The following is a 25,315-nucleotide window of genomic DNA, read 5'->3' on the forward strand; positions in this document are numbered from 1 at the left end:
GAAATTGAAAAATCCGTTCCAACTTTCACGGCGAATAGAAAAAAACTAGAAAACATTAGTGTTCTTTTTCTTCAATAAATGTACATTCTTCTAAAGATTTAATAAACGTACATTTCCAATTTTAATAAATCGGAAATATCCTACATATATTTCCAATTTTAATAAATAAAAATTGAAAATTTTGGATCAAAAAATTGAAAAGTTTGTAATTGAAACTTGAAAGGGTTGAATTGAAAAATCCGTTCCAACTTACACGAATAATAGAAGAGAATAATAGAAGAAAAAGAACTAGAAAACATGTGTGTTTTTTTTCATTAAATAAATGTAGATTCTTCCAAAGATATTAATAAATGCAAAAGTACAAAATTACCCTCAAAGGGGCCATTAACTGCTTTCGCAGAATCTAGACATCGACGGTCCAGATTCATCCATGAGGCTCCAAATTTGAAAAAGGTTTGTTGGAGAGAAGCATTGAACGTAGATGATTGCGTAATCCTGTGTACACTACTTTCTCTCTCTTCATTTTCTCTCTCCTCCCCCAAACAAAAAAAGCTCCGACAAAACCATGGGCAGTTTCTTCCACTCTCTCTCAACTTGCCCAAAACCAACAACCAAAAAAACCAGCACCTCCTCATATAAACGCCCACATTTTATTTCTTCCCTTTTATAGATTTAATTTCATTTTCCTGTTTCCACAAATTCAAATTCATAATGCAGTAAAATTAGATTGGTCGGCGTTTCTTGTTTCTGCTCAATTAAGAATCTTTTTTTTTTTTCTGTCTGTTTGCAATTGATATAATTCTTGAAAAAGGTATATACATATTTATATATATATGGAATCGAATCCTATGTCCGGCGCCGGAATTTATTCCAATGTTCAACAACCCGGTATGTTGGGCCTAGAAATGTCACTCCACCACCACCACCCTTTGCCGCCGCCGCCGAATCAGCAAAATCCTCACCTCATGCCGCCGCAGCACCACCACCCCATGCCGTCCTACGGCCACCACCACGACGCCGCCGCCGCCGCCGAGTATTTACACCCCCAAACTCAGCAGCAACCCCCCAAACAAAACACATACCCATCTCCATCTGCACCGAAATCAAAAACCCAACCTCTGACCCTGAGCGACGACGATGAGCCTGGATTCGCCGCCGATAACAGCGCCGACGACGGGAAGAGGAAAATGACTTCGCCCTGGCAGAGAATGAAGTGGACCGACAACATGGTCAAGCTGCTGATCATGGTGGTGTTCTACATCGGCGACGAGGTTGTTGTTGGTGGTGGTGGTGCCGCCGCCGAGGGGGTGGACAAGAAGAAGGGCGGCGGCGGTGGGGCTCTGCAGAAGAAGGGGAAGTGGAAATCGGTGTCTCGGGCTATGATGGAGAGAGGGTTCTACGTTTCGCCTCAGCAGTGTGAGGACAAATTCAACGATTTGAACAAGAGGTACAAGCGGGTTAACGACATTCTCGGCAAAGGCACCTCTTGTCGTGTCGTCGAGAATCAGACCCTCCTCGATTCGATGGATCATTTGTCGCCCAAAATGAAGGAAGAAGTGAAGAAGTTGCTCAATTCCAAGCACTTGTTTTTTAGGGAGATGTGTGCTTATCACAACAGCTGCGCCCACGGTGGCGGCAGCAGTGGCGGTGGCGGTGGAGGTGGCGGCGGTTTTCACCATCCGCCTATAGAGACGGAACCCTGTTTCCACTCATCGACAGAAAATGCAAATGCACCGGTTATTAACAAGGGTTCTAAATTGGATAATGATGATGATGATGACGATGATGATGAGAGCAATGATGATGATAGTAATGATGACGTGGATGATGACGTGGACGATGATGTAGACGACGATGGAGGGGGGTCGAGGGACGATGACGTGGCGAAGAAGAGGGTGAGGAAGGGTGATTCGGAACTAACGAACTCGGGTTTGATTCAAGAATTGGATGCTGAGCTGGCGAGGGTGTTGCAGGATCCGACCAAGGGTGCGATGGAGAAGAGGCGGTGGATGAAGACGAGGCTGATGAGATTGGAAGAGGAGAGCGTGGGGATACAGTCGCAGTCGTTCGAGATTGAGAAGCAGCGGTTGAAGTGGTTGAAGTTCAGTAGCAAGAAAGAGAGGGAGATGGAAAAGGAGAAGCTCACGAACGAGAGGCGCAAATTGGAGAACGAGAGAATGGTGCTACTTATACGACAAAAGGAGTTCGATTTGTTGCAGCATTATTATTCGAACAAGAAGAGCGACCCCTCTTCCATAACCGGATGAATTCAATTAATCAATCTGCTATTCATAGTTAATAATGTGGAATTAGATATTAGGCTTAAACAAAAAAAAGGAGGTTGTTAATTCAAAGTTTGAATTAGAAAAGTAACACAAGTTTTGTACAATAGTGTCCTTTCTCTCACCTTCGCTCGGTAAACAATAACCCCTAACCTGGTCGGGTCGCCCTCATTGCTGCTTTACCGGTGGTTGAACCATCATTTTCGCATGAGAAGGTTGGAATCCCCACTGCCACATCAGCTCGTCGTACTTTTGCTCAAGTTACTTCACCTTCTCCGACATGGTTTAAGCCCCATACTATACATATTCTCTTCCTACGGAGAATCCTATTTTCATCAACGATAAACCTGCTTGTATCTTTACCCCCGTGGAGATGGATTTATCAATAACCATGCTTTAATTATGAAGGTTTCCAGTGGGCGGCCTAGTTTGTTCGACATATTTAGAAGCATTGGAAACTTATAGAAACATCTTAATAATTCGTTCATGCCACGTTGATATGATTATGGCGTTGTCCAGAGATTCGTACATCATTGGAACTTCAATGTTTCGAATTGCACACTCGAACAGTGGCGGATTTACTAAGGGGCAGGAAGGGGGGCAGCCGCCCCCCAGAAAAAAAATTATTGTTATCACCCTGACAATGCTCTCTTTGATCATATTACCTCAAAAGTGAATCATGCTCTACTAATGAACAAATCTCAAGGCTACCTGATTTGGTAGAATTCTAGAAGCAATTAAAGGGCTTAATGCTAATAGTGCTTCAGGTCAAGATGGATTCATTGATTATTTTTTCGTCCGATGTTGAAACATTAAAACATGACTTCTATGATCTAGTGGCGGTTTTTTAGGGAGATTATTTGCCTCACGGACTTATTCCTAAAATTTTCGAGCCTTCTTATATGGTGATACGCGTAAAATTTACGTACGAAAAAACCGCAAGTATACAGTATTGCATTTTGTAGAATAGTGAATTTCAGATATCAATTCACAAGGAATTAAGTTCCTAAATTTATCAAGTACCGTAATTATACTATCTTAAACTTTATCTAGACGGATGAAGGAATGGGGCATGAAATGAAGCTAAGAGGAAACGAAAAAAAAAAAACAACGGTCCTCCAGGGTAAAATCCACCAGTGTACTATTGATAGGGATCTTAAAGTCCGAATCTAATGTCAATTCAATATTCGTTAACCCATACACTAAAATACCTTAACCCCCGTCTCTAGTGTAGTTAGAGTTTACCCACAGGTTCGATGTCTTCGTTCAAGACCTGATATTAAGAGAACATTTAGGTCAAGTCCTTAAGGGCTACCCGAGGTGCATCACGTCTCCGTTTCCAAAACCCAAGCTATGTTTTCCTAAAATCAAACGAGAAATCCTTCTCGAGTTCATTCCCATTTACAATCAATACAACTGTTGGCCAAACAATCGAAAAAATTTAACACAAGAAAACATAAACATAATCAAAGAATAACTAATATATCGCATATCTGGAAATCAAAATCAATATATACAAGGTTTCATTTTCCTAAAAGAAAATGTCCAGTTCATTACAAACATAGCATCAAAATGAAAAACACGAGAAATCATAAACTAAATGTAAAGAGAGCTTATGAAAAAACCGAGTCGAAACCCTCGTCGAAGATTCCCGCAAAGAACTGGCGAAAACCAAAGCAAAAATCGAAGAATAACCGAAGAAGAGTTCTTTAGATGCAAACATGAAAAAGAGACTTTCTATTCATAGTAAGAAAATAAAGAAAAATATCTCGTCTCGATTTATGTGCCCAGATCGCGATCTGGGCTTTATGGATCGCGATCTGGCAGCCTCGAAAACTGCGCACCGCTTTCTCAGATTGCAGTACGGGAATGTTGGATTGCAATCTGGTTCTTGATAAAAAAAACGTTTTGTGAGACCTCCCCAATATCGTGATACAGGAAGGATGGATCGAGATCTGGGTCTTGATCGAAAAACGTTCTTTAAGTGACCCCAGATCACGATACAGGAAGAGTGGATCGTGGGTGGCCTCTGCGTCAACTTCAAACCCTGTTTTGGCCCTTTGTTAGCCCGAATTTGAAAATTTCGCATTTCACAAAAGTTGTAGACCTTTAAGTTAGCCGGAGGTTATGCTTGAAATACCAAACACTACCACAACCCGCGAGAATGCATTTTTGGACGTGTTTGGTTTGATCCTCGGCTTCGCTTCCAATATCGTTTTGAATTGGCAAAAATAGCTTCTCTTTACCTAAAATATAAATAAAATAAGAAACGCATAATATGTACAAATAAAGCCGAAAATTCGGACGAACAAAGACCAAAACTCGAAGATTCGATAAGTAAAAATCGTGCAAAACAAACAGTTATCAAATGGCTAGAATTCTACCTACAATTCTTCAGAGGCAGAAATATTTAGACACGGCCATGGGCCGGTTTTCGTTCCGGAACCGGCCCAAACCGTTGACCAGTGAACCGGCCCGTCGTCCCCGGGACGGGCCCGGTTCTAGATATAGGTGAACCGTGAACTGCCGGGCCGGCCCGGCGGTTCACCCGAATTAATTAAAAAAAAATTAAAAAAAATAAAAAAAACTGAACCGGCCCCGTGAACCCGCCGTTATTGGCTCTTTTTTGAAAAAAATTCCCCACATTTTTTCCTATAAATACACCCACACCCCATTTTTTCTTATAAACTTAAGTTCTAGTCTTTTTATTTATTTCCTTTTGTTTTTTACCTATTTAAAATTAATTCTTTTAATTTATTTATCCATCAAGTATTTTCAAAAAATATATATATACAAAATATAAATTTTCGGGCCGGCCCGAAATCGTCCCGGAACCGGAGTGAACCGGCGGGCCGACCCGGCCCGCCGAACCGTGTGTAGTACGGGCCGGTTCCGGTTCCGGAAAAAGGGAACCGCGAACCGGAGTGAACCGGCCCGAAACGGCCCATGATCATGTCTAGAAATATTCATGAATCTATTGCTTTGCCTCAAGATATGGTCGTGGATCTAGATAGAAAATGTGAAGGGAGAAATAATATTGATACGAACCTAGCAAGCTCAAAAATGAAGAATTGAAAGAAGAGAAAGCGAGTGAGATTAATGGAGCCATTTGTGTTCGAATTGAAGTATAAAGGCTTGAATCGGGCCTTTGAAGAGTCGTTGTTGAGGAATTGAAAAAAAGGAAGAGGATAGTTCGTTGGGCAAGTCGAATTCCATGCATTCGAGATTCTCGCCTATTCTGGCAGAGTTTACCATTTGAGTTATAACTCTCGCATCTGAAGTCCATTTAAGCTAATTCAAATTGATTCGGGAAGCTAACTGAAAGATCTACAACTTTCATGTTTTGAGCGAAGAGATATTCGAAGTGAAACAGTGTCAACATTGAGCTTTAATTGCATACACGTGCACAGCCTAATGTCTACGCGAGTTAAGAAGGGTAATCGAGAGGTCGATTTGAAAATTAAGTTAATTAATTTAACTATGCACGTTTTTAATTTAGTATTTATTATGTTTTTATTATTTTAGAGTTCTTTATGGTTATGATTTGTTTATGTATTAGTTTCTTTTAGGTCTTTTTAGCACTTATAAATAGGTTGCCAATTTCGCATATTAGGGAGTCATGTTTTAATACCATTTTGTTTAAAAAAAAATTGAATGTTTAAATATAATATATGACAAGGTAAGACACATCAAACAATATAATATTATCATATTTTTTGAATATACGTAATATATAACTCTAATCTAATAATTAATTTATAATTCTAAACCACTTTATGTATAAAACGAAAAATAAATTCGAAACCATTTTTTCACCAAATCCTATTTTTTGTGGCGAAAAAATGGTGTTATCTCCCACCTGTATCATAACATTCTATATTTTTTCTATTTTTAGTGATAAAATAGTGTATTTGGTCTCCCGCCAATTCCATCAAATTTTACACCAAATAATAAAATATTAATATTTCACCATTTTACCATTTATAGAGAACATGATTTGGTTTGGTCTCCCATGGCATTTCACCAAATATATTACAAAATTATAAGTTTAATGTTAATTGTAAATTTAGTCTATTTTATTACCAAAATATTAATTATTGCCTAAAAACCTTACGACATAAATTAATCATAAAAACATTACAACATAAGTTAATTATAAAAATATTATAATATTCTTTTGGCCAAAAAAAATATTTCATTGATAATATGAGCGTCGTTAAAACATTGCTTGGCCTAACAAGGAAAAAGTACCCCTTATTAGCAGATGAGTTTTATTCACCATTATTATCATCATCATCTTCAACATCATCTATTTGATTACGTTTATCTCACAAATGTGCTACCAATCTTCTAATTAATACATTATGCTCTCCTCGATTTATCAGATTTCGATGTCGACTAAGAAAATTAACATATTTTGTATTATCTAAATCTCTTGAAAGCTGCTTAGCAGGCGAGACAGTGGATAAACTTTCATAGTCAAGGTTTTCATGTAGACATCCAATACGTTATTCTTCAACTATCATATTGTGCATAATAATGCATGCAACCATGACTTCATGTAAGTCTTCTTTCTTCCAAAATCGAGTTGCTCCTCTAATAATTGCAAACCGAGCTTGAAGAACTCCAAATGCGTGTTCTACATCTTTGCGATATGATTCATGTTTTTTGTACGAAATATTTTTTTTTTGGCACATTTGGATTCACTTATGGCTTGTACTAAAGTTGATCATTTAGGATAAATACCGTCAGCTAAATAATAGCCGACATTATAATTCCTACATTTGATTGAATAATTAACTGGTATAGATGTACCATTGGTCAGTGCTTGAAATAAAGTTGATTTTTGTAAGACATTAACATCGTTATTTGTACCTGGGAGGCCAAAAAATGCATGCCATATCCAGGTATCATGCGACGCTACTGCTTCAAGTATGATAGTGCATTATTTATTGTGTCCACGATATGCCCATGCATGAGCTGTTGGGCAATTTTTCTACTCCCAATGCATGCAATCTAGACTCCCCAACATTCCAGGAAAACCAGTATTCTGCAACTTGGAACAACTTTTCAATGTCTTCCGCATTTGGATTTCTCAGATACTATAAATATATTTATAAGTTGGTAATCACATGAAATTACTTAATATAATAATTTTATATACTAATTATAAAATGGTGTTAATTACACCAAATCCGATATTCACTTCTATATTTGATAGAAAAATAGGATTTGGTGGAAAAAATGAGTAAAATGGTGGATGAGTGGGAGATGAAAATTTTTTCACCAAAAAATTTGCTGAAAATATAGGATTTAGGGATATAGTGATATAGAGTTTGACCAGGGTGGGAGACTAAACTAAATCATTATAATTTTAGGTGTAATGGTGATTTCGAGATATAGGTTGGGAGACTAAAAACACCTAAATTAGATGATAATTATAGGATTTGGTGATGGATAGGAGATGCTCTAATCCCTGCCAAAACATCTATGATTTCTCACTTTGTTACTTTGCCAAAATTTAGAGTTTCTCTTCCATACCTTGTATCTTCATCATCATATAAAAATCGATTTTGCGTTCAATCGATTTATTCAACTTCAGTGTTTTATTGACAGCTTCAAGTGTATTGATTTTATCTTTTTTATTTAAATCCAAAAGTCTTTGAAATCCTTGCCCAATATTCAACCCTTTTTTTTACATATTTCATACTCAATCCAATGTAGAAACTTGCATTCGTTGGTTCTACTTTCATACATGAGAAGATAAGTAATTGTTAGCTATAAACTAAAACTAAAATCTGCACCAAAGTATGAAATGAAAAACTAACAATTCAATTAGCACATCCTGCAAGCTTTCAACATGAATTATTTGCAGTCCAGGATGTTCGAATCGCGGCTCTCCGATGGCAACCACAAGTGTGATGATGCTAAAGACTTAGATCACCTTGGGTAGTGTAGTAAAACGAGTTGGGAGAGAAAAGCGGATCACTAGCTCACTAACTGGATGGTCATGAGGTTCCTGCAAAAGTAACACACGTGAACTAAGCCGGGGGTTGATCCGGCAGAAACCCCTCCGACGCTCAAGTCAGATGTATGGATCGTGGAGATTGTAGAGATATGTAAGCTCTAGAATTGTTGTGAATAATGGAACGTACATTTTATAAATGAAGTAAATTATTATTTATACATTGTCGATTGAGTTGAGGTTAATTTGTTGGGTCCAAACTTATTTGAAAGTTATTGGGCTTTCGTAATAGTGTTCTTCTAAATCAAGTCTGTGGTCCAGTAGATAAAGAAATTGTAGGCTTATTGGGCTAGCCGAATAAGACATATCAAAGTGGTTCCAGAAAAATATGACATGTAGTATTTGGACCTAAGATATCAATTTTGAGAATTTGAACTGCTCGAAAACATTTTTTAACCGAGTAATAATATAAATTTAAAATAAAATAAAAATTATCCAGTTATAAAATTCAGAAATTTTGGGTAAAAAAGTGGGCTATGAAAGCAAATTAGGGCATAAATTGGAAAGAAATTGAATAAAGAGTGGTGCACACCTTTTATACACAATCACGGAATATTTTGGTCCAAAATGTCCAACGATTAGTGCAATGGTCGGTCAACTATTGAAAGGGACAACGTTTATAACAGAGATGGACGACGTGGGCTGTTTTGCCGCATATTTGTAATATATGAGCATGTGACAGTGATGATAGCAAAGAGTTGCTATTTGTGTTTAACCCTTAAGTTTTTTTAGTCCAATTTTAAAATATTCATTTCTAATTTTCTGAATTCTTTTAGTACAAATTTAAAATTAGTGCTTTTTAATAATAATTGATAATTTTCCAAAAGTTTTCCTAGGTAACCCATACAAACAAAATAAATAAATAATATAGTGAGATACACTACATTCGTAATGTGGTTAAGCATTCAAAATATCACAACCAACATGGGGTTGTCTAAGGTCCGAGAGGGGTTGTACTACTCGGATTCAAACGATTAAAAATCAACCAATAAAAATATGACACGTATGATTTGTACGGACCCCATAAAAAAAGTACGATACCTATCTTATAAGTGAAATTACATAAAAACTCATATAACTAAAACTTAAGTAACAGTTAATAATGATAAATAATTAGGGCAAATGGCAAAAGGACATGACAATGGACTTACATGCACATTGGTCCACAAAAACAACAATCTTTCAAATAAATCCATCCCCATGTCTTTACTCTAAAATACCCTCCATAATATATTTTTTATCAATTCCATCAATTATACTATAACTTCTTTAATATTACACATTGACCCCGGATTTAAACAAATATATCACATTAACCACCATTTTAATAATTTTTTGAAAAAACATTTTTTTTTAGAAAATAATTTTTTTTCTGAATTTTTTTTTCCGGCCAGATTTCAGCGTTGACCGGGCGGGCGGTTCTCCGGCGTTGACTTTTTTTTGTGAAAACTTTTTTTTTCGGCCGGCCAACCGCAGTTAACCGCCGCTCTCCGGCGTTGACTTTTTCTTTTTTTGAAATTTTTTTCTTAGAAAAAATTATTTTAATTAATATTACTGTCTTGGCAGCTAAATTATTGTATCATACACTAATATTACTGTTTCGGACAATAATATTACTGTTTCGGACAGTAATATTATGAATATTATTTTCCCGAACAGTAATTTTACTAATATTACTGTCCCAAACAGTGATATTATTACATGAGACAGTAATATTACTGTCGGAGACAGTAATATTACTGTCGGAGACAGTAATATTACAGTCGAAGACAACAATAATGCAGGCCAAGATGATAAAACTAATTAATACAGTAATATTACTGTATCAGACAGTTAAATTACTGTTTTTTTTTAGAACAAAATGAAACCATTTTATTAGGCAAATGATGCCAAGTGAGTTGGAAGATGATCATCTTCGTAATAATCATCTACACTAAGATGGGCTACTGTATGCGCAATGCAATTCCCATTTCGTTTGACAAAAGAAAATATACAAGAATCAAAGTAATTAACAAAGAGACGGCATTCTTCAATCAAAGCGCCAAAGGACGTCAAATTGCTCTCTGAACTTTTAAGTGCATTAATAACTTGCAAGCAATCCCCTTCAATGATATTTTTTTTCCATTCTTTTTCTCGAGCTATCATAAGAGCATGTAGCGCCGCTCTTGCTTCGCCATCGACAGGTCTCGGTCGGCCTAGAAATTTCCGTACGTTCCACCACACACACTCCCCAATTGAGTTTCGAGCCACCGCCGCCACTTTATAAAACTTTTTTCCGGTCGGAAACGCCACATTAAAATTCACTTTAATTGTACCCTCGTTAGGAGGACACCAAATTGCATTTCCCTCTCTTGCTGAGTTTTGCAATATTATGGGCCTGTCTATGTGATATTCTGTCAAATAATTCTTCCCCCAAGAGACCAGGTCCGAAACCACTGTGTTAGGCGACTCATGCACTTCTTGGTTTCTAATATGCCATGCTTTCCAGCTGATGACAATTGCAAGGTTCAGATCTTCCTTGTTCAATGTCAGACGAAGGTGTTCAAACCACACCCAAAAGTTATTGTATTTGCCAACCTTATCGAGTTTATGGAAAGGAGGTGTTGCCCATACTTTATTCATCCCACCGCAGTGACCAATAACATGCATAGTTGATTCTCGGGGTGAACCGCATCGTCGACACAACGGGCTAGTGCTTACTTTTCTCCGGAAAAGCTCTTCATTCGTTGGTAGAATACCATTACAAGCACTCCCAATGCCATGCACCCTACCATTTGTGCGTAGCAATGCAACACGTGTGTTGTGGTAGCAGGTTCGCACACTAAACTTCCCATTCCGAGAATAATGCCATACCGTACGATCTTCTGCTCCGAGATTTCCAATGGGAACTTCCAAAATTCTCTCTTTGTCGATGGGCCAAAACACATCATTAATAAGCTGTTCGTCCCAATTTTTTGTGGAATTGTCAATCAAATCTGCTACTTGGTCTGGGAAGGGCGAATGCAACGGTCTCTTCGTTATAACCTTAAAAGCTCCATCCGTTTGAAGCCACGAATCCCCCCAAATCGCTGTATTTTTGCCATTCCCAATTCTCTTCCTTAAACCAATTTCCAGAAAAGGTTTTGCGTAAACAATGTTCCTCCAAGTGGCCGAGGGCCGCACCCCATTTGAAGCTCTAAGAAAATCTGTTCTCGGAAAATACCGTGCTTTAAGTAATCTCGACAATAAGAAGTCGGGATTTGTAAGAATTCTCCACCCCTGTTTTGCGAGTAAAGCTATGTTAAAACTCTTCAGGTCTGTGAACCCCATACCTCCTAAACTTTTTGGCTCACACAGACGATTCCACGACATCCAGCTCATTTTCTTATTAACTCCATCACCCCACCAGAAACGTCGAATCGATGCCTCTATATCACGGATCAAGGAATAGGGAAGAACGAAACAACTCATTATGTAAGACGGAATGGATTGCAAAACTGCTTTAATTAAAACCTCTTTTCCAGCCTTTGAGAGTTGTTTCTCGCCCCAACCTTTAATCCGAGCCCAAATTCTGTCTCGGATGAAGCTGAAAATCTCCTTACGTGTACGTCCAATATTTATTGGCATCCCCAAATACTTGTCAAAATTATCAACTATGCAAAAACCAAGTTTCTGACCAATCGATTGTTTCAGCCCCATTGGTACGCCTGGGCTAAATGTCATAGTTGATTTTTCAAGGTTAATGAGCTGCCCCGATACTCTTGCGAATTACTCCAAGACCTGTTTGAGTGTTGTCGCCTCTTTCTCAGTCGCTCTGCAAAAGATTAATGTATCGTCCGCAAAACAAAGGTTTGTCACAACTGGTGCTGTAGACGCAATTTGAACACCTTGAATTTTGCCTCGACTTTCTTCATGCTTAATCATCGCAATTAGGATCTCTGCACACAATATGAATAAATACGGAGAAAGAGGGTCTCCTTGACGAAGGCCCCGGGACGGGCGAAGGTGACCACACTGAGAACCATTCACAAGAAAAGAATAAGTGACGGTAGACACGCAAAGCATAACAAGATCAACAAAAGAGTTGTGAAACCCGAATCTGACTAGCACCTCTCGGAAAAAGTTCCATTCAATACGGTCATATGCTTTGCTAATATCTAGTTTAGCAGCCATAAAATTTTTCTTTTTTCTGGAAGTGGTTCGAATGTGATGGGTAATTTCAAAAGCTACAAGAGTATTATCGGTAATAAGGCGTTGAGGAACAAAAGCCGACTGGGTAGGAGATATAATGTCGTTTAAGATTTTCTTGAGGCGATTAGTGATCATTTTGGAACCTATCTTATAAACGACATTACATAAACTAATGGGACGGAAATCGCTAACACGTCTGGGATTTTTCTTTTTGGGAATGAGGACAATATGAGAAAAATTGAGATTTTCCGGTACTGTTGGATATAGTAATTTTGAGCCAAGACAGTAATATTAATTAAAATATTTTTTTAAGAAAAAATATTTTTAAAAAAAAAAAAAGGTCAATTAACAGTTAAATTACTGTATCTGACAGTTAAATTACTGCTGGAGACAATAATTTAGCAGCCAAGACAATAATATTAATTAAAATATTTTTTTTAAGAAAATAAAAAGTCAATTAACAGTTAAATTACTCTCCGACAGTTAAATAACTGCTGGAGACGGTAATTTAGCAGCCAAAACAGTAATATTAATTAATATATTTTTTTAAGAAAAAAAAGGTTAATTAACAGTTAAATTACTCTTTCCGAAAGTTAAATAACTGCTGGACAAGTAATTTAGCAGCCAATACAGTAATATTAATTAAAATATTTTTTTTAAGAAAAAACAAAATTCAAAAAAAAATTCAAAGCCGGAGACTCTGCGGTTGATCTACCGGAAAAAAAAAAATTCAGACAAAATAAAAGTAAAAAAAAAAAAAGAAAAAAAAAAGTCAACGCTGGAGACCGTGGGTCTCCGGTGGTGGCAGATCAAAATTGAAATTAGGGTCAAAAATTATTTAATTGGTGAATTTGGGCTAAATTGGGGTTTAAATTATGAAATTGGAGTTGAATTGGTTTTTTTTTTTTTTTTTTGTCAAAAATAGAGTTTTTAGTTATCGGTACGACAAATTAGTAAGTTGAGGTATGATCGTGGAAATTTTTTTATTTGGTGGACAAAGAGCAAAAACGACCAAAGTTAGGGGCAAATTGCAGTTAACCCTACTTTTAATTCTCTGGTTTAATTATGTAAGTTTAATAAAGTAATTTTACATGAAGTACGATGGAGTACGACCTATGTACGATCTATTTTTATTGGGTTCGTACTTTAATTTATAAAGTAATAGGTTCGTACTGGATCGTACTAGTTCGTAATTTAAATCAACGACTATATTTTTTTACTACATATTTTATACGCATTATATTAAATCGTTTGGGTCCGAGTAGTACAACCTCTCTCGGACCCTAGACAACCCCCACTCTCTTTAATGATAAACCGTACAATAAGGGTACGATACTCCTCTGAACTAAGACTAAATAACTTATAAATCCACATGGTATTAATAATTACAAATACCCCCGAAAAGTAATAGCCGTTGTAATTCCTAACGGAACGAGTGAATGGAAAAATTTACCCTTTTCTAAAATAAACAAACTATATATGGGTAAATTAGGAGTACCCCGTGTACAAAATAAAACTATGGATATTATGTTGAAACTTATGTTGAAAATTTACGTCCACCGCTGAACGTTGACTGTAATTGTACTGTTATTAACAGTAATTATAATGTCGATGACAATAATTGTACTGTTGTTGACAATACAATTACTATCAACCACAACAATATTGTTATTTTCTTGGCCTTTTTTTTTTCTTGATTTGTTGACAAGTCAACGTAATTATGTTACTGTTGTTGACGGTAAAATTACTACAAACACAATAATATAACTATCAACCACATCATATTATTTATTTATTTTGCCTTTTTGTTTTGTTTGATTTGTTGGTCGATTAGCGTAATAAGATTACTGTCTACTATTGTAATATTACTGTAAACACAATAATATTACTGTGGTCGACGGTAATTTTACTGTCGTTACAGTAATATAATTGTGGATGGCAGTAATATTACTGTCAACCACATCAATATTAATTCCTTTGGATTTTTTATTATGATTCCCTTTGTTGAACGGTAAGCATATTAATATTACTATATTACACAATAATAGTAATTTTTGTTGTGTTAATATTATTGTGTTAGAGAGTAATATAACAATATTACTGTGTTAAAATGTAGTATAGTTAATATTATTGTGTTAAACATTAATATAGTTAATATGACTGTCAACCACAGCAATATTAATTTTTAAACGAGCAAAAAGATGTTGAAGGAAAAAAAAAAAGTCAACGTCGTCGTCGGAGGCCGGCGTTGACCGCATGTTAGTGCCAGCAGAAAGAAGAAAAAGAAAAGGAAAATAACTCGAAATAATCAACGCCAAAAACCGGAAGAAAAAGCAAGAGAGTAAAAAAAGTCAACGGCGGCGACAGCGAAATTGTACTCAAAATTAAATGGGGCTATATGCCAAACACCCTCCATTGAAAATTTACTTCTTGAAAAATCTTTATTTGTAAATGATATTTGACATAAATCCAATGGGCCTGAAAAACCATATATGCCCCCACTAATTATTAATTAGTATAATTATTCAAATTAAAAAAAAATTATACACATAATCCACCAAAATTTTCTCCAAAAATCATACCCCAAATCACTCTACACATTTATGCCCAAATTAATGCTCCCAAATCAATTCTAAAAATATCATTTTTATTTATTTTCTTATTTTCGATTTCTTCATAAGAAAATTTGATGAAACCACTTTGTAAATAAACGATAATAGAAGAAGAAAAAAATTAAAGGAAAAACACGCCCAGTGGGACTCGAACCCACAATCGCCTGATTAGAAGTCAGACGCCTTATCCATTAGGCCATGGGCGCTTTTTGACTTTCACTTTTTAATATATTTATATATCTAAATATTACTACGGTCCGAACATACCGAACATATTACAAATGTGACTTTATTGAAAAAAGTCAAACTCTCTCTCACACTCACCTTCTTGGTAAAACTCCACCGGCCACCACCACAGCCTTTTATTCCACCGCCCAACCAGCCGTCAGTCTGATGAACAAAACATGTCATGTCCTCCAACCCTGGTAATAATCTAGATCAAGGGATAAACTTGTCAAGAATTCAAAACACATAATATATTTATAAATCAGGTTAAACAACAAGTTATTTACGAGTTCAGTACGTGTTTTTGCTGAGCTTTCAGTGTGGATGCATTGGTCACTATAAATCTCAGTGTAAACAAAAGTTACAAAGAATTATTTAATGACCAAATTAAATGAAATTACCGAAATAGATTTAAGGGTTCATAGATTTCGAGATTTGTGGTGCTATTATCTTGAAATAAGGTCGATGTATCATGGGAAACCATTGTCGTGGAGCCATAAGCCCCGGTGCAGTGCTATATTATCGTACGGAAAAAAAGTCAAACTCTTGCCTAGACTATTTTGTTAAAATCACCTACGGTAGTTATGCATCAAAAATACCAACATACATTCGGAATTTTGGCTCGATTTTCGATGCTGCATAAATAAATCACAAAATAACATATAAGTTTCATGGTTCTGGAGAAGCATTTCAATACTCGAGTTTTCAAAAAAAATTACATAATGTGCAAGATCCGTCATCGGCCTAAAGAACAACAGAAGGCTCGTAATCGAATTCATTCCCATAAGGAATTAGCCCAATATGTTTATTGATTTAAATATTAAACTATATGATATAGCCATCAAAACTCATGGTAATTTGCATCATGATTGTCCCAATTCAAGAATTGAAAAAACTAAGGCATGCTTGATCAAAGGCGTAGTCGTGGCTTCTTTTTTTTAATCCTCAAGCTCGATAATCTTCACCACAGATGCATCTCCGACTTTCTGGCAGACCACAACTCGGTCATGCGACTTGATAACTCCCGAAGCTTTACCATGATCAAGTGCAACCTTCAGAATTGACTCATTGGTTGCACTTGTTGACTCAGCCTGAAAGATAAGGAAACAGACAGTGAGTTTGTTATACGATGAAGTGCAGTATATTTTGTCCAAAACAATTCGCGGTAAATCGAAGGACTTACTGGATGTCTAGGATCAGCAAGCAAGGGGAAAAGACCTCGTACTATAAGTGATTGCCTTGCCTGAAGATGATGTAAAAGATTCATTAGATGGAAAATATTACAATAAGAGATTTGATTATTTCATGGAAAAAAATAGTTTGCACAAAGTATGTTTGCTTAAATTATAGATGCTGCATCGAGCACATCATAGCATGAGAGGAATTTTCTTACAGTGCTGATAAAACTGTCTAGGGATTCTGAATTTATGTTGACCATGTTTGTTACCTGAAAACAAGTATCATGCGTATATGCTCTTTTGTACTGACTCTTTAAAAAAAAAAAAAAAAAAAAAAAAAAAAAAAAAAACGTGTTGTTTGTTCTTATATTAGAGCCATTAAAGTTTGAGTTTTGGGCCAAACAGTAGTACCTTGCTAGCCCCATTCTGCAAATAACAGATAACGAGTACTTTTAAGATAGAATATCATCTCGGAAAAGAATATATACCTCAAATGCACCACTGAAACTCCACTTCAGCTGGTTTGTCTTGAGCCTAGGGATAACAACAGATAAAACAGGCATTGTTGGCCTATACTTTGCTATCAATCTGCATTTAACAGGACAATGATTGAAGTCGTGTTAAAATCAGCAAATAGATAAATACTTGAAGATATCTAGATACAGGAACATCGAGAACTGCTAAATTACCTAGCTGCCCTTCCAGATGAGGTGAAACATATGATAACAGATGCCTTCACTTTAAGGGCCGCCCGGACCTAAATGAGATGCACAGAAGCAATTAAATCGTAGGAACATGCTTGAACTAAGAAAATTGATGACATAATTTTCATCAAGTCGAGTTTTTTTTATTTATCTGATATTTGTCTCCACTTTTTGTGGCAACATACCGCAGAAGATGCAATAGCTTCCAAGTGAGACATGGGCTCGCCGACAAATTTTACAGTCCTCTTGAAGTATTGGTCTTGATTAAAAACCTTCTCAGCCTGAGTTACCAATGTGTAAAACAGCAGTTATCGTTATTGATTATTGTTGATTCAGTTACATTTATGTTTGAAGCACTAGGTAATGTTCTACAGCTGAGGTTCCTATTGCATAATGTCTTGTTCCAAGGAGAACATAATGCCAAGAATTAAAAAAAAAATATATTATAATAAAAAGCAGCAAACACACCCTATCAAACAAGGAAAGGCTTAACAAAAATGGAAAATAATATCAATTATAAAACTAATAAAATGCACATAATGCAAGAGATGACTTAGAAGCGGAAGTATATTAGATGATAATAACCATGTGTGCTCACCTCAGAACAAATTTTGCCCACAGTAGAAATAGTTTCGACAGGGTACAATCCACGTAAGGTCTCAGCTCCGAGAAGAATGGCATCACATCCTGAAATATAATGTTCTCTGGTAATAAGTAAATATAAAATTGAACATAACATGATATAAAATCAAGCAATAAATAATGACAACACTTAAAAACACAAGAAATATTTAAAAGAATAACCTAAGAATAAATAATAAATTTACTTCAGGCAATTTAGGACAGCGACTCACCATCCAAAACAGCATTAGCGACATCAGTTGCCTCGGCACGAGTAGGCCTTAGATTGTCTGTCATACTATCAACAACACGGGTTACCACTGCTGGCTTTCCAGCCATGTTGCATTTGTAAACAGCAGACTTCTGAAATAAGAACACCTACAAATACAGACAAAAATTTCTTGAAAATTGCAAGGAGACAGGTAACATAAGATTGACTTAAGAAAATGATAAGAGCGTTATCATGAAAAAGGCAAACGGAAATCAGTACATAATTTATTTATTTTTCACATGGACATATGTACGGTAAAAGGTTTATGAATAGTTGTGAATGGTAGTATATGGGGACAAAAACTTGTGTGACAGACACACTTTGAGGCTAGTGGCCCTATATGTTTGTTTGTGATATTTGATAGCTGTTGACCTGCAATCGACCTGGTGACTCATGGGATGCTGTTGGTGGTGATTACTGCGAGTTGTGGGTGAGGAGGATATAACTATTTAGAGATTTCCTTATAATCTTCAAGTTTTCTTCGATTTTGGTAAATTAAGATTCCACATATCTTTTATCAATTTTACTCAGATATATATAATTATTAATCAACCTAAGATGTACTGTGGGTCTGTCACATGCACCGAGGAGGTCTAACCTAAGAGGATATCGAGTATCATTACGTAAAAGGAATCTATGTGTAAATCGAAGTAACTGAGAGGTTCAGAAGTATGAGAATATAATATTATAACAACCACTACTTATATAATTATTTCCTTTATTTTGAAAATTAATACACGTTCCTGACAATAATTCACATGCAAACCTCAAGCGGATATTGGCTGGGTTTGTCAATTTACCGGGTAAGAATAAGACACAGTTATCCATAAGACTACCATATGACATGAACAAGAGTTAACTTAGATGAAGACACTAGTCAAGTATTCTTTTGTTTTCAAATTATTATTAGGTCTTATCCAGTTGGAGCATCTATTCATCCAAGAAAATGTTTAAGAAACATGAGCCAGCTCAAAGAAAAGACAGAATAGGGAAAAAAGAGAAGGGGAAAAAAGACAGAATAGCTACGTTGATTTGAGTATTTACGATAGGTAGGCAACTTAAAAGAGGAGAAGATCTTGACAAACTCAAAAGGTAACTGAAACAAGTTCAGCAGTTAGGTCGTCAGGACATTGAAGTAGAAAATGTAAAGTTGGCGTAGTTCGTAAGTCAGAGATAAAGCCGCATGAAAGTTTCAAAATCAGTCGTTTTACATACTTATCTGTAAGAAAATCCACAAGTATAGATCATTCATGACACGTTCTACCTGGCACAACTTATTTCTCTCTTCAATGTAATTAAATAAATAATTCAACAGGAGCAGTGCCAATTTCAACTTCTTGAAGAAAAGTATGTTTCATTCATGAGTTGATTAGCAGTAATAATCAATCATACATCTACAAGTATATACAGATCCAACCCTAACCAATCATCATATAACTAACTAACCTTCTCAGGTGGAAGATCTATGCCAAGGTTTCCACGAGAAAGGATAATGCCATCTGCCTCTTGTAGGATCTCATCGAAATGGGTTAAACCCTGCAAAATGAGGGAGCCAAAGAAGTAAACTGGTTAACTATTGTTCGCTGCCTCATTTAAATCATACCTATGTTTTCAATGTAACCTCCTTTAGTTACAATAATAACAGTCTTTAGATTTCTCACCTCTACGTTTTCAATTTTAGCAAAGATTTGAGTTTGACTTAGATCACCATGCTTGGATAGAAATTCACGGGTCTGCACTAAAAAGAAGGCATATTAGCAAGTTGATCAGGAAACTGTAAAAAGGCAGATCACAAATAAATAAATGATTTTCTTTTTACCTGACGGACATCCTCTGCATGACGTGTATAAGACAAAGACAGAAAATCAATCTTGTTTTTCACACCCCATGAACTGATGACCTGAAGTAAAACAAAAATATTATAAGATGCAACTCATTCAGTCAAAGAGTAGGTGAAAGCAGGTATGAAAAGAAAAGGACGAGAGAATGTAAGCTTCCAAGTAAACATGAGAAAATCGAGCTAATGCCATGGATCTCAATATTAGTGATTAATAACAAACCGTAAGATTCACAAAATTATTAATGAAAATGCATGAGGTTTAGGGATCACACAAGGAAAAAGGTGGCAATAGGAAATATCTTTAGTCTAATTCACGTGCAGAACGTAAATTACTTATTTTCATAAAATCAGGTGTCAGTCTTTCAGTGTTTCATTGATGTACAAATTTGTTTCATTGGCTGGAACCCACAAATCCAAAAATATTTTTTTTGGAAACCTCCCTAACAAAGACAGCAGGCGGAGAAAAGCACAAACAGAAACTTGTTCTAATACGAACCTGCTTATCCTTGTCAGATAAAGTAGGCAGATCAATGCGAATTTGAGAAGCATGCAATGTGAACAATGATCCAGCCAATGTTGCAGAATTCTTGATTACGCAAACCACATCATTGCCTTTTACTTCATCTACCTGCCCAACAAAAAAAAACTAATGAAATAACTGATGCTTTGTTCACAGGCCAAAGCAAAACCAAAATTATATATCCATTCTCCAGGTTTCCTCCTATCATATCAAGGAAGTGCTCAAAATACAGACGAAAAAAGGGAAACATGGGAACCAGATATAGGATAAGAAGACATTGAAGAAAAAAATATCATGCTTCAAGAAATTCAACACAATGAACTAAAATAGAACGTGCAAGGATTTGTCTAGTTTGTTGTTCAGGGAAAATATTTAAAGAAAAGAACAAAACAAAATGTTCACAAGAGTAAGTAAAATACAGTGAGGGGAATAATAACTTCAAAAGGATAGATGGAATCATGAAATAAACCATACTAATTTAATTCAAATACCTCGAGCCATACAGAAGTTGTTTCACTTCCTGTAAATAAGTAGTGGCCAATAAAAATGGTGTCTCCCTTCTTCACAGCCTGCAAGTACGAGTAAGAAAACTTAGTATGAGTAGAGATACTCGATTAGAATCAAAAAGAGACCACGAAACTACCGTAAAAGAGTCCTATTTTAGTTCAGATCATACATGTGATATAATCTAGCTAATCAGGCACTGAAGGGCATATTTCTAACTCATGGATGACAGCAGTCTTAGAACATTTGATATAGGACATCAATTATTTGAAGATATAGTACAACTGTGTTTTAGAAGTTACAGAAACATGAGCTCTCTAACTAGACGGATCCCGAATGAGTATAGTATAATAAATACAATATTGTTGTCCTACTGCTCTAGCAAGTGCTCTAGAATCAAGCTTCTCAACAATTACTTGCGTCAAAATCTAAAATTTCTTGCTACAAAATGAAATTCTTTTTGACTGATAACAATTGACACATATTTCCCTACCGTCGAAATTTGTTGCATCATACGTTCATACTGTGTGTTAGCAGGATATAAATATAAAAAAACGTCAATTTATCTATATTTCACCAATATAATCACTATTTTGACCACCTATAGTTTCATCAACCATATCACCAATATATAATTACTCTTTTAGATCCCTTGAATTGACAGATAATCATCGTCTCAGCAATGCCTTATTCTTTTTTACCTTTTATGGATATCCACAAAATAAGGTTAAATTTCAAAATGACTTTTTCCCAAAAATACGAAAAACTTCAGATTTTGAATTTTTAATTGCCCCTGCTTGCCTATAGACTACACAGATATGAACCTAGGATATGTATGACCTTCACTTTGCAGCTTCATTAGAAAACGGCACTAATATATCTCTTGATAACTGCAAAAGTCAAAAATCATTTCTCATGTGGCACATGATATGAACAAGGTAGCTGGGATACAATATTTGACAGAGCTTCTGAAACAATAGTGGCATACTAAAGGATGATATTGTGCTGATTATTTACACAAAAATTAGAGATTCAGAAAAAATATAATCCATTTTTCAGTAAACTGTAATTAGTGGCAGAACAGTGTGGAAAACAGCATACTTTAAAAAAAATCCGTAATACAGAAAGATACAACGTGACAATAAAGAGGAGGGAATTCGTTTGAACCTTAGCAAGTCCAGCAAAGTTGATTGGCAGAATTTCAGATGAAGCTTCTTGACCTTCATCAGGTGTCAAAATAACTTTGTCATCTTCCTTAAGAGTTATAGTCGTCTCCTTTTTATTAACAACTTGTAATTCCGGGCCCACGGTATCTAGCATAACCTGCAGAATTCGAACAAGAAACCAAATTCCATATCAATTAAGATTTCCATATCGACTGAACAAGAAATCAAATTCTAAAATCCGAACATGTGTAATTGAATACATAGCATCAAAAACCGAACCACGGAAAACTAAATCGAACTACTATATTCAACTCCTACTCCATACCACCCAAATTAAACAATAATCAGACAACAGTAGAAGCCAAAAAATCGGGATTATTCAGAAGTACAAAAAAAGGTCAAAACTGCATGAGTATTTGGATTTAAAAAAAGAAACTACACAAATAAATCTGTAAACACATACAGCACAGAGTTTCTTAGTGCTCTTAATCGCGGTCCTCAGATTTTCCAGAGTTTCCTGATGATACGCAGCGTCACCCAACGAAAAATCAAATCTGGCCACTGCTCGCAATAAAAAAAAAATAATAATTGAATAAGAATTGAACAAAAAAACCTAAAGCAAAAACAAAAAAATCAGGAATTGAATTCAATTTACCAGACATTCCAGCTTTAAGACAAGCGGAAATAACCTCGACGGATCGAGAGCGTGGACCCAACGTTCCGACGATCTTCGCCATTGCAGGGAAGAAACTCTGCAGCAAACAACACCACCAAATTCACTCATCATCAATTACCCCAATCATTTCTCAGAATACAAAAATTATATGTATATAGATCTGTATAAATTCTAACAACTTCCAAAATCAACAATTATTGGTAAAAAAAAAAAATACTCACCGATTTGGATGGCTCCAGTATGGAAGCCATCCGGATTGGCTCCTCGAGCAGCAAATGATTCGAATGCATTTTTGCTGGATTGATTTCTCTCTCTCTCTCTCTCTCTCTCTCTCTCTCTGTGAATGCTTGAAAGAGAAGAAATTGAGTGGTTTTGTGGTTTTCTTCTTTAAAAAACAGTACTATACTGCTAGTGCCAACAGGTTTCCTTTAATTATTTGTTAATATTATATTATAATATTATTATATACATTTCCTTCTTTTGCCTTTTGGTTTAGGTCTGATGTTAACATGTGTGTGTGATGTGTGAGATTATTCCACTAGATATTTATTTATTTATTTGTTTGTTTGTTTTTTTTTACAAATGGTGTCTATGACTTTATTGTTTCCTTCTATTTATATAAAGATATATTTTAATAATTAATCTAATTATGACACACATATATTTAGCATAATGTATAATAATTTATAAATATGGATTTATGAACTACAACTAAAAAATGGAAATAAATGGGAAATGTTTTAAAGTCCTTTGTTAGTAAAACCACTTAATTTTGCATGTTATAATATGGTCTTGCATCACGCGCACTTCAAATGATTATTTCTGACTTCTCACCAAATCTGACTGTACAAAAGGTTCCGATACTATTATGTAGGACCGGCAATTGAGTCGCACCAAACTGAAGCTTGATGGCTTGGCTGATTATATTTGAGTCGAGTTTGATTTCTATTGAGTTGAATCGATTTGAGCCATTTTATCATACAATTAAAGTAATAAAGTCTGATGATATGTGAGCTTCAGCCTATAGTAATAGAGGTAATTTTTTATAAACCCTCCATTCTAAGATTGTATAGGTCCTAGTCCAAGTCATAAGTCCTATTTTTCTAAACCCCCCTATTAATTTTTCTGGCTGATTTGTCCTTTGCAATAAAATAGGAAAATTTCTTTTAAAAATAATTATTCACCAAATCCGATTTTTTAGCTAAAAAGGAGGCAAAGAAATCTCGTGAGATTGAAACTGAAAAATCTTACCTCTCATTTCTTTTAATTTATCCAATAGCCCTAATTCTCAAATCGACAAAAATTGCTGTATATCTTCACACCGCCATCGAAGGGAGAAACTGCCTCGTTCTCTTTCAATTTACTCACTTCTCGTTCTCTTTCAATTTACCCAATAGGCCTACTTCTCAGATCGACGGAGAACTGTAATTCTGCAAACTGCCACGGAAGAGAAAGATCTGCAAATCTGGTCAAATTAAAACATGCAAAAACTCTCCTCCATTTCGTTCAACCAAAACTCTGTAATCATAGCACCTTATTGCTGAGATTGATGTAGGTTTTGAATCCGAGAAGATGGCGCAAAATCGAAAACGTACAGGTAATTTGCTATATATTTCATTTTTTTGTATTTTTTTTTAAATCGCGATTCATTGACGAAATACAATGGGTGTTTTTATGAATGAAGTCAAAGACAGAGATTTGGAGCCTACGACCTCAGGTAATAACTTTGTTTTCTGCAAATAATATTTTTTTGTTTGTTTTTTATTTTGCTGTTTTTATGTCTATTTTGCACTTTGATGTTTATTATGTGTTTTGCACTTGCTGTCGTATTGTATATTGTATTTTGTATATTTCATTAACTTTTGGTGCCATGTCAATTTTTGCAAACCTATTGTATTGTTGGTAGTTCTGTTGCAATTTTGAATCTGTGTATTGCTATTTGAAATTACAATTGGCACTTTGGCACTTTGTTGTTTATTTGAAATTACAATTGGCACTTTGGCACTTTGCTGTTTATTTTGGGTATTGCCCTTGATTTTACTGTTTTTTGTATATTTTGCACTTTGCTGTTTATTTTGGGTTTTGCTTATATGATGCGTATTTTGCTCTTATATTATATTTCAATTCAATTTTGTTGTTATCATAGTATAAGTTGCATTTTACTGTAATATTTGCAGTTTGGTGTCTTAACAAATGGTTTCATCTATCATAACAAAATACTTGTTGAAAATAACTTATTATCATTGATCGTTTGCATTTTCCAGTTTGTTGTTGACAATTGCATTTGGATATAGTTATTTGCATACTATTATTTGGTTGTTGTTGCCACTATTTTGTTGATGTTGTTGAAGTTTATATTTTTTATGTTGTTGTCTGCAACTTGAAGTTTGTTGATGTTGTCCCTTTAGACGGTTTTCATTTTCACTTTTGCAGTTCTGCATATTTTAATTTGCAGCTCGTTATTGCAAATTAATATTAGTTTTTTCTTCTTCTTTGGGAATAACTATGAAAGGTTTCACAT

The 25,315-nt window shown here is 35.4% G+C and overlaps 2 protein-coding genes and 1 non-coding gene across 4 annotated transcripts; 1 reads left to right on the top strand and 2 right to left on the bottom strand.

The window, feature by feature from the left end:
- The first annotated feature begins 491 nt into the window (after positions 1-491).
- LOC105952762 (sequence-specific DNA binding transcription factor) lies at positions 492-2,389 on the top strand. Its single transcript, XM_012976342.2, has one exon. It carries the CDS (start codon positions 834-836, stop codon positions 2,265-2,267), a length of 1,434 nt encoding a protein of 477 aa, XP_012831796.2. The 5' UTR covers positions 492-833; the 3' UTR covers positions 2,268-2,389.
- Positions 2,390-15,222: 12,833 nt separating this feature from the next.
- Positions 15,223-15,295, bottom strand: TRNAR-UCU (transfer RNA arginine (anticodon UCU)). Its single transcript has one exon. It is a non-coding gene; the product is annotated as a tRNA-Arg (tRNA).
- A 686-nt stretch (positions 15,296-15,981) lies between these two features.
- On the bottom strand, positions 15,982-23,254 carry LOC105952833 (pyruvate kinase 1, cytosolic). 2 transcript variants are annotated; one of them, XM_012976409.2, is made up of 17 exons: positions 23,016-23,243; positions 22,774-22,870; positions 22,582-22,679; positions 22,120-22,275; positions 20,940-21,017; positions 20,425-20,556; positions 19,908-19,988; positions 19,750-19,821; positions 19,535-19,624; positions 18,051-18,195; positions 17,795-17,883; positions 17,382-17,477; positions 17,182-17,249; positions 16,981-17,080; positions 16,708-16,761; positions 16,498-16,557; positions 15,982-16,405 (listed from the first exon to the last, which is right to left on the bottom strand). In XM_012976409.2, exons 1-17 carry the CDS (start codon positions 23,082-23,084, stop codon positions 16,253-16,255), a joined length of 1,638 nt encoding a protein of 545 aa, XP_012831863.2. In that variant the 5' UTR covers positions 23,085-23,243; the 3' UTR covers positions 15,982-16,252. The 2 variants fall into 2 exon arrangements, with proteins under 2 accessions (XP_012831863.2, XP_012831864.2); XM_012976410.2 differs by lacking the exon at positions 16,708-16,761 and having other exon boundaries at positions 23,016-23,254.
- Between the last annotated feature and the right edge of the window lie 2,061 nt (positions 23,255-25,315).

Source organism: Erythranthe guttata, chromosome 10, assembly GCF_056151865.1.
Source record: "Erythranthe guttata isolate IM_541 chromosome 10, IM_541, whole genome shotgun sequence".
Classification (NCBI taxonomy): Eukaryota; Viridiplantae; Streptophyta; class Magnoliopsida; order Lamiales; family Phrymaceae; genus Erythranthe; species Erythranthe guttata.

What these genes read in the sequence shown, in the direction of transcription:
- LOC105952762 (XM_012976342.2), top strand. Translation starts at nt 834, where the DNA reads ATGGAATCGAATCCTATGTCCGGCGCCGGAATTTATTCCAATGTTCAA.
- LOC105952833 (XM_012976409.2), bottom strand. Translation starts at nt 23,084, where the DNA reads ATGCATTCGAATCATTTGCTGCTCGAGGAGCCAATCCGGATGGCTTCC. An exon ending in GCACTAAGAAACTCTGTGCT is followed by an intron (nt 22,276 to 22,581) that starts GTATGTGTTTAC and finishes CGAATTCTGCAG; the next exon opens with GTTATGCTAGATACCGTGGG. An exon ending in CAACTTCTGTATGGCTCGAG is followed by an intron (nt 20,557 to 20,939) that starts GTATTTGAATTA and finishes TTTGTTGGGCAG; the next exon opens with GTAGATGAAGTAAAAGGCAA.